Source organism: Oncorhynchus kisutch, linkage group LG24, assembly GCF_002021735.2.
Source record: "Oncorhynchus kisutch isolate 150728-3 linkage group LG24, Okis_V2, whole genome shotgun sequence".
In the NCBI taxonomy this organism is placed as follows: domain Eukaryota; kingdom Metazoa; phylum Chordata; class Actinopteri; order Salmoniformes; family Salmonidae; genus Oncorhynchus; species Oncorhynchus kisutch.
Window position 1 is genome coordinate 23,228,583 of NC_034197.2, and position 10,472 is coordinate 23,239,054.

General features: G+C 41.5%; 1 protein-coding gene across 1 annotated transcript in view; it reads left to right on the forward strand.

Annotated features, from left to right (window-relative positions):
- The first annotated feature begins 5,855 nt into the window (after positions 1 to 5,855).
- slc26a6.2 (solute carrier family 26 member 6, tandem duplicate 2) overlaps positions 5,856 to 10,472 on the forward strand; it is an 18,018-nt gene continuing 13,401 nt past the window's right edge. The window contains exon 1 of the mRNA XM_031803928.1: positions 5,856 to 5,983. Coding sequence (XP_031659788.1) covers positions 5,856 to 5,983 — 128 coding nt within the window. The remainder of the gene's footprint in view (positions 5,984 to 10,472) is intronic.

The following is a 10,472-nucleotide window of genomic DNA, read 5'->3' on the forward strand; positions in this document are numbered from 1 at the left end:
TGTATGGTTGAGCTGGGATGTGGACATGAAGTTAGGGTTGAGGCTAGGTTTATGGTTGAGCTGGGATGTGGACATGAAGCTAGAGTTAGGGTTGAGGCTAGGATTAGGGTTGAGCTGGGAGTGGACATGAAGCTAGAGTTAGGGTTGAGGCTAGGTTTATGGTTGAGCTGGGATGTGGACATGAAGCTAGAGTTAGGGTTGAGGCTAGGATTAGGGTTGAGCTGGGAGTGGACATGAAGCTAGAGTTAGGGTTGAGGCTAGGTTTATGGTTGAGCTGGGATGTGGACATGAAGCTAGAGTTAGGGTTGAGGCTAGGATTAGGGTTGAGCTGGGAGTGGACATGAAGCTAGAGTTAGGGTTGAGGCTAGGTTTAGGGTTGAGCTGGGATGTGGACATGAAGCTAGAGTTAAGGTTAGGACCTCAATCCTACACTTAAGCCAATTTATTAATTTGCCCCTCCCGCCACTGCATGGCAGAAAGGTAGGCCTCAATTGAAGCCTGACCTAGAGTTAATGTGCTTTTGAGTGGCATCAGCAGAACGGTTGAGGCTTGAAACAAAATGTGCGCATGGGGATTGTTCAACAGAATGCAAGCCTACTTGAACTGTTTACAGTGAAAACTTGGTCCCACAGAGAACAAGGCTTTCTTCCATAGAAAAGCATTACCTACAGCCCTCACATAACCATGTTGCCCGCGTTGAATGGGATTGAATTAGCTAACCGTCCTTGCCCACAACCAATCGGGAGCTTATAGGGATGCTCTATGTTGATGTTCTACTCCATGTGGCAACAGGAAATGGCTTAATTAATCAACATGGTCCTTTATTCTCTCCCTGCAGTTACACAAAAACAGTCTTCCATCATCTGTAGAATGGTCCAAAAATATATATTTAAAAACTTTTCAGGGGGTAGATCAGCTTTAATATTGCAGATAGATTGTAGCTTCCATCAATGTAATTGTCTTCACTATTATTCGACAATGTAAAAAATTGTAAATAAAGAAAAACCCTTGAGTGAGTAGGTGTCCAAACTTTTGACTGGTTGTGTATGTGTGTGTGTGTGTGTGTGTCTGTGTGTGTGTGTGTGTGTGTGTGTGTGTGTGTGTGTGTGTGTGTGTGTGTGTGTGTGTGTGTGTGTGTGTGTGTGTGTGTGTGTGTACAGTTGAAGTCGGAAGTTTACAAACATTTAGGTTCAAACTAGTTTTTCAACCGCTCCACAAATTTCTTGTAAACAAACTATAGTTTTGGCAAGTCAGTTAGGACATATACTTTGTGCATGACACAAGTAACTCTTCCAACAATTGTTTACAGACATATTATTTCACTGTATCACAATTCTAGTGGGTCAAAAGTTTACATTCACTAAGTTGACTGTGCTTTTAAACAGCTTGGAAAATTCCAGAAAATTATGTAATGGCTTTAGAAGCTTCTGATAGGCTTATTGACATAATATGAGTCAATTGGAGGTGTACTTGTGGATGTACGTATTTCAAGACATACCTTCAAACTTGACATCATGGGAAAATCAAAAGAAATCAGCCAAGACCACAGAAAAAAATGGTATACCTCCACAAGTCTGGTTCATCCTTGGTAACAATTTCCAAACACCTGAAGGTACCACGTTCATCTGTACAAACAATAGTACGCAAGTATAAACACCATGGGACCACGCAGCCGCCATACCGCTCAGGAAAGAGACACGTTCTGTCTCCTAGAGATGAACGTACTTTGGTGCGAAAAGAGCAATTCAATCCCAGAACAACAGCAAAGGACCTTGTGAAGATGCTGGAGGAAACAGGTACAAAAGTATCTATATCCACAGTAAAATAAGTCCTATATCGACACAACCTGAAAGGCTACCCAGCAAGGAAGAATCCACTGCTCCAAAACTGCCATAGAAATTCCAGACTACGGTTTGCAACTGCACATGAGGACAAAGATTGTACTTTTTGGAGAAATGTCCTCTGGTCTAATGAAACAAAAATAGAACTGTTTGGCCATTACCATCGTTATGTTTGGAGGGGAAAGGGGGAGGCTTGCAAGCCGAAGAACACCATCCCAAACGTGAAGCACGGGGGTGGCAGCATCATGTTGTGGGGGTGCTTTGCTGCAGGAGGGACTGGTGCACTTCACAAAATAGATGGAATCATGATGAGGTAGGAAAATTATGTGGATATATTGAAGCAACATCTCAAGACATCTTGAGCTTGGTTGCAAATGGGTCTTCCAAATGGACAATGACCCAAAGCATAGTTCCAAAGTTGTGGCAAAATGGCTTAAGGACAACGCAGTCAAGGTATTGGAGTGGCCATCACAAAGCCTTGACCTCAATCCCATAGAACATTTGTGGGCAGATCTGAAAAAGCGTGTACGAGCAAGGAGGCCTACAAACCTGACTCAGTTACACCAGCTCTGTCAGGGGGAATGGGCCAAAAGCTTGTGGAAGGCTACCTAAAACGTTTGACCCAAGTTAAACAATTTACACTCAATAGTAGCATTGCCTTTGTGTAAACTTCTGACCCACTGGGAATGTGATGAAAGAAATAAAAGCTGAAATAGATCATTCTGTCACGCCCTGGTCGAAGTATTTTGTGTTTATCTTGATTTATTTGGTCAGGCCAGGGTGTGGCATGGGTTTTTGTATGTGGTGTGTATGTATTGGGATTGTAGCTTAGTGGGGTGTTCTAGTTTAGTCTATGGCTGTCTGAAGTGGTTCTCAATCAGAGGCAGGTGTTTATCATTGACTCTGATTGGGAACCATATTTAGGCAGCCATATTCTTTGAGTGTTTTGTGGGTGATTGTCCTTAGTGTCCTTGTTCCTGTCTTTGTTAGTTTACACAAGTATAGGCTGTTTCGGTTTTCGTTACGTTTCCACGTTTGTTGTTTTTGAAGTGTTTGTATTGATTCATGTTTTACGTATGTTTATTAAACATGGATCGCAATCTACACGCCGCATTTTGGTCCGACTCTCCTTCACCACAAGAGAACCGTTACACATTCTCTCTACTATTATTCTGACATTTAACATTCTTAAAATTAATTGGTGATCCTAACTGACCTAAGACATGGAATTTTATACTTGGATTAGATGTCAGGAATTGTGAAAAACGGATATAAATGTATTTGGCTAAGGTGTGTGTTAACTTCCGACTTCAACTGTATATATGTACATATATATATTTTTCACACTTCTTTTTAAAATATATTTTCCTTCATTATTTTCCGCTAACCCTACCACCCCTCCCCCTCCCCTAACACTACCACCCCTCCCCTAACACTACCACCCCTCCCCTAACACTACCACCCCTCCCCTAACCCTACACTACACTAATTGGAGTAAATGAATGAACAACAACACTTAGGCTTCTACTTCCAGCTTATACATACATACTATATACATTTTACGGACACAATCTCTTTTACAATAGTTCTGTTTTTGTTTTTAGTCCTCAACATCTCACATCTATCGGTCAATTCTTAACGTAAAGATTTGAAAGACAGGGCATCGTTAAACAGTGTCCCCAGGAAGCTGTACATTGACGTGACTTAACTGGGAATCGTAGGGGTGGTTTCAAAGGGTTAAAAAAGTTGAATCTTCCCAAATGTTCCATATTTGTGATCTGGGGACCCTGCATATGACATCTGAAGTCAATCGAACCAAAAGCGTTTTTTGACCTCCATTGGACACAATGGTCTTGCAGTTCTAGAAAACTAATTGAATTATTGAATGAATTCTGAAGAGGATATTGGTCAATTTTTGTTTTTATTAACTTGAAACTGTCTTTCTGTTTCTCTGCCTGCCTAACTGCCTGTCTGTCAGCCTGTCTGTGTCTCTGTCTTTGTATGTCTGTCTGTCTGTCTGCCTGCCTGCCTGCCTGCCTGCCTACCTGCCTGCCTGCCTGCCTGTCTGTCTGTCTGTTTGTCTGTCTCTGTCTGTCTGTCTGTCTGTCTGTCTGTCTGTCTGTCTGTCTGTCTGTCTGTCTGTCTGTCTGTCTGTCTGTCTGTCGGCCTGTCTGTGGGAGAGAGGAGGGAGAAGGAGAGAGAGAGATGAGGGGAGGCAGGGAAAGAGTAGAGGGAGATAGAAGAGAATGAACTGTTAACTACTGTGACATTAAAAAATAAATTAAACCAAGCTGACGTTATCCTGTGATACCATGTTGTAACCACACTGTTAACCCTAACCTTAAATTAAGACCAAAAAGCACTTTTTTTTTTCATAAATGTTTACAATACAGGCAATTTTGACTTTGCAGCTGGGGAAACCTGATGACAATAAACATGTCAACCTGATGTTTCATAGGGGAGAGTGGGGTAAGTTGAGCTGATGTTTCATAGGGGAGAGTGGGGTAAGTTGAGCTGATGTTTTATTTTGGAGAGTGGGGTAAATTGAGCTGATGTTTCATAGGGGAGAGTGGGGTAAGTTGAGCCACCCCTGTTTCTGATACATACACAAAATTAAGAATTTTACCAAATAGCACTGACACACACACACACACACACACACACACACACACACACACACACACACACACACACACACACACACACACACACACACACACACACACACACACACACACACACACACACAGTTTCCACAACGGTGGGTTTACTTTTAATGATTGACAGGTGCAACACCCCTATTAGATTACTTATCATTAGGAGTCTTTTCCCAATGCAAATTTATGAAGCCAACACTTCTATGTTAGTCTATGTGAACCTTTTGAATAGTAAATAAAGTCATATTGTTTCAACATATATCATCAAGCTTCAGATAGAAATGAAATATGAATAAATATTAAATATCCGCTCCATGTCAGAAGAGGGGGGGGGAAGAGAGTACAGCCTATAATTTAACTTTACTGCAAAGGGAGGGACAGAAGAACTGCCCGTAGATAATAAGTAGAGAGCAGAGAGCATACATATAGTTACATATTAGGGACTCCACAAGAGGGGTGAACTGGAGGGCAAAGTTGAAAGGTCATCCAGGATCACCGTTTTAGGCATTTCCTTTGACATGGACCAACAATAACCTGTTCCAAAAGAGATTTGGTTTTTAACATTAGAATGTCCAACAAACTCCAGCCCAACAGGTTCATTATTTATACCTCAAGGTCCCCTAGTATCATTATTGGGGCCGTATCAGTTTGTGCACACAACCTGGTCGTACACCATCCATACAGTGTAAGCAAAAACAATGGTAATATCCCTGACTCGACTGAATGATGTCCTCTATCTAATCAGGCCCAGATAAGACTCCTCATATTGTCTCTTTCTAAAGACCTGCTGTCTCACTGCCTTGGCTTGAAGCTCCAATGTCCAACCGCATGCCTGGCTGTCCGTCTCAGCTGTGACAAATGATTGACTGGGACTTTGCTCTCCTCCTCAGTCCTCCCCACCTCCACGACTATACCTCTGTTTTGTCTTCAAGGTCCACTGTCAAGATACTTGGACAAGCGGGAATACTCAGTATCAGAGAAGGCTAAGGAGGAAAAGAGTGTGGCTCTCAGTGAATCTCAAAGGGATTAATTAGATAAAAAATATCCTCTCTAACTGGAACAAAGTCATACAAAGGCCCAGAGAGTTTAGACACAGATTCATCAAGCATTTGGATGAACATATTTGGACAAACCGACATTGAAGGAGAGAAACATCTTTCCACAGGTTGAAACTACGACAAATGGGATATCACAACTGATCCTTGAGAATCAACCTGAAGCCACTTTCTATTGAGACATAAGACATTTAAGTCATAAGATCACAACACATCAGAGCACAGGGAGAGACAAGGTTGAAGGAATTATCAGAGGTGACCTCTACACATACGGGACTCTAACAGATCACACAGGCCCAACCATGGAGGAGAGAAGGCGTGTGGGCTACTGTGTTCACAGAGAGGTGCTGGATGAGGGAAAAGTGGACCAGTTGGCTGAGAAATCAGATGTTAGAGTCCCTTTCTCTGAAAAAATCAGAGAGTCATTGAGGTAAGGTGATAACCTTACTTTAACCTTGCATACAAAACAAAAATGAAATGAAATGAAACTGTGACAAAACAGTGTTTAGTGTTGACGTCTCTAGAATGATGTGTCTCAGAAATGACTCACAATTGAGTGAGTATTGTTAAGTATAATAATGCACAAGGTTGGGTAGGTTCATTTGTAAATGTAATCGGTTACAGTTACAAGTTACCTGTCCAAAATTATGAGTAACGCAACTTTTGAATTACTCATACTCAGTAATGTAATCTGATTACTTTCAGTTACTTTTAGACTGCTTTTCCCCTAAAGATGCCATCTGTGATCTTAAGCACAACAAATTCGTAGCATTTTTTACGAATTGGATTTGCAACATATCATATGAATTACCAAAAATCAGGGGGAAAAAAATGTTTTTTTGCTGTACACCACGTTCTACTGTCTGAAATTAGACAAAACTTCTGAAGGATCACTTTGAGAGGCATCCATCAAATGCATTTGGTATGTCATCATAGGGATATCTGACTCGTCATCAGACTCCTTCAGGTGGAACAAACTTAAACTTGCACATTTTTTAAATTCTGAATTGAATGTCATTGAGTAAACAGAAAGGTGTCGTCATGCATTTTCTGCAAACACACTTTCTGAACTTAATTCCCCGGGTGCCGATGATTTGGACTTCGATTAATAAGGCAGCCCCCTTCACCTCTCTGACTTAAAGGGGTTGGGTTAAATGCGGAAGGCACATTTCGGTTGAATGCATTCAGTTGTGCAACTGACTAGGTATCCCCCTTTCCATATTCAACTGACTAGGTATCCCCCTTTCCATATTCAACTGACTAGGTATCCCCTTTCCATATTCAACTGACTAGGTATCCCCCTTTCCATATTCAACTGACTAAGTATCCCCCTTTCCATATTCAACTGACCAGGTATCCCCCTTTCCATATTCAACTGACTAAGTATCCCCCTTTCCATATTCAACTGACTAGGTATCCCCCTTTCCATATTCAACTGACTAAGTATCCCCCTTTCCATATTCAACTGACTAAGTATCCCCCTTTCCATATTCAACTGACTAGGTATCCCCATTTCCATATTCAACTGACTAAGTATCCCCCTTTCCATATTCAACTGACTAGGTATCCCCCTTTCCATATTCAACTGACTAGGTATCCCCCTTTCCATATTCAACTGACTAGGTATCCCCCTTTCCATATTCAACTGACTAAGTATCCCCCTTTCCATATTCAACTGACTAAGTATCCCCCTTTCCATATTCAACTGACTAGGTATCCCCCTTTCCATATTCAACTGACTAAGTATCCCCCTTTCCATATTCAACTGACTAGGTATCCCTGTTTCCATATTCAACTGACTAAGTATCCCCCTTTCCATATTCAACTGACTAAGTATCCCCCTTTCCATATTCAACTGACTAGGTATCCCCTTTCCATATTCAACTGACTAAGTATCCCCCTTTCCATATTCAACTGACTAAATATCCCCCTTTCCATATTCAACTGACTAGGTATCCCCCTTTCCATATTCAACTGACTAGGTATCCCCTTTCCATATTCAACTGACTAAGTATCCCCCTTTCCATATTCAACTGACTAAGTATCCCCCTTTCCATATTCAACTGACTAGGTATCCCCTTTCCATATTCAACTGACTAAGTATCCCCCTTTCCATATTCAACTGACTAGGTATCCCCCTTTCCATATTCAACTGACTAGGTATCCCCTTTCCATATTCAACTGACTAGGTATCCCCCTTTCCATATTCAACTGACTAGGTATCCCCCTTTCCATATTCAACTGACTAGGTATCCCCCTTTCCATATTCAACTGACTAGGTATCCCCCTTTCCATATTCAACTGACTAAGTATCCCCCTTTCCATATTCAACTGACTAAGTATCCCCCTTTCCATATTCAACTGACTAGGTATCCCCCTTTCCATATTCAACTGACCAGGTATCCCCCTTTCCATATTCAACTGACTAAGTATCCCCCTTTCCATATTCAACTGACCAGGTATCCCCCTTTCCATATTCAACTGACTAAGTATCCCCCTTTCCATATTCAACTGACTAGGTATCCCCCTTTCCATATTCAACTGACTAAGTATCCCCCTTTCCATATTCAACTGACTAAGTATCCCCCTTTCCATATTCAACTGACTAGGTATCCCCCTTTCCATATTCAACTGACTAAGTATCCCCCTTTCCATATTCAACTGACTAGGTATCCCCCTTTCCATATTCAACTGACTAAGTATCCCCCTTTCCATATTCAACTGACTAAGTATCCCCCTTTCCATATTCAACTGACTAGGTATCCCCATTTCCATATTCAACTGACTAAGTATCCCCCTTTCCATATTCAACTGACTAGGTATCCCTGTTTCCATATTCAACTGACTAAGTATCCCCCTTTCCATATTCAACTGACTAAGTATCCCCCTTTCCATATTCAACTGACTAGGTATCCCCTTTCCATATTCAACTGACTAAGTATCCCCCTTTCCATATTCAACTGACTAAGTATCCCCCTTTCCATATTCAACTGACTAGGTATCCCCCTTTCCATATTCAACTGACTAGGTATCCCCTTTCCATATTCAACTGACTAAGTATCCCCCTTTCCATATTCAACTGACTAAGTATCCCCCTTTCCATATTCAACTGACTAGGTATCCCCTTTCCATATTCAACTGACTAAGTATCCCCCTTTCCATATTCAACTGACTAGGTATCCCCCTTTCCATATTCAACTGACTAGGTATCCCCTTTCCATATTCAACTGACTAGGTATCCCCCTTTCCATATTCAACTGACTAGGTATCCCCCTTTCCATATTCAACTGACTAGGTATCCCCCTTTCCATATTCAACTGACTAGGTATCCCCCTTTCCATATTCAACTGACTAAGTATCCCCCTTTCCATATTCAACTGACTAAGTATCCCCCTTTCCATATTCAACTGACTAGGTATCCCCCTTTCCATATTCAACTGACTAGGTATCCCCCTTTCCATATTCAACTGACTAGGTATCCCCTTTCCATATTCAACTGACTAGGTATCCCCCTTTCCATATTCAACTGACTAGGTATCCCCCTTTCCATATTCAACTGACTAAGTATCCCCCTTTCCATATTCAACTGACTAGGTATCCCCCTTTCCATATTCAACTGACTAGGTATCCCCCTTTCCATATTCAACTGACTAGGTATCCCCCTTTCCATATTCAACTGACTAGGTATCCCCCTTTCCATATTCAACTGACTAGGTATCCCCCTTTCCATATTCAACTGACTAGGTATCCCCTTTCCATATTCAACTGACTAGGTATCCCCTTTCCATATTCAACTGACTAGGTATCCCCTTTCCATATTCAACTGACTAAGTATCCCCCTTTCCATATTCAACTGACTAAGTATCCCCCTTTCCATACTCAACTGACTAAGTATCCCCCTTTCCATATTCAACTGACTAGGTATCCCCCTTTCCATATTCAACTGACTAGGTATCCCCCTTTCCATATTCAACTGACTAGGTATCCCCCTTTCCATATTCAACTGACTAGGTATCCCCCTTTCCATATTCAACTGACTAGGTATCCCCCTTTCCATATTCAACTGACTAGGTATCCCCCTTTCCATATTCAACTGACTAGGTATCCCCCTTTCCATATTCAACTGACTAGGTATCCCCCTTTCCATATTCAACTGACTAGGTATCCCCCTTTCCATATTCAACTGACTAGGTATCCCCCTTTCCATATTCAACTGACTAAGTATCCCCCTTTCCATATTCAACTGACTAAGTATCCCCCTTTCCATATTCAACTGACTAAGTATCCCCCTTTCCATATTCAACTGACTAAGTATCCCCCTTTCTCTTCCCTAAAACGAATCCAAGAAGTAATCATCCAATTTTTCAAAAGTATCTGTAATCTGATTACAAAATTTGAGCTGGTAACGTAACTGACTACAGTAAATATAATAACATCTGTAATGCCTGGACAGTCTCAGTGTATCCTAGTGTTGTTCTAGCAGTTTGTCTAAGAGTATCTGAGTGTGCCTCTTAGTTCCCCCTACAGATGTGGGATCTTAATAGGAGCAAGTTTGCTACAGCAGGAAAATGATTCTGCCGCAACAGGAAATGTCAATTATTAAGATCCTACACCTGTATGTCTCAGTAGGTCCTGTGTGCCTGTTTCAGGGCTTTAAGGGATTATCGGTACTCAATTTACTGTTGTCATACCAGGGTAAAAACTTTAGAACTGGAAATTGATACCAGGTGCTGGTACTCAAACAGTAGAACATTAGAGGCGAATCTTTGTACCCTCTTTAACCACAGACCTGCATATGTCTCATTAGTGTTAGCTTTTCTAAGTATCTGTGTGTGTGTGTGTGTGTGTGTGTGTGTGTGTGTGTGTGTGTGTGTGTGTGTGTGTGTGTGTGTGTGTGTGTGTGTGTGCACATATGTGTG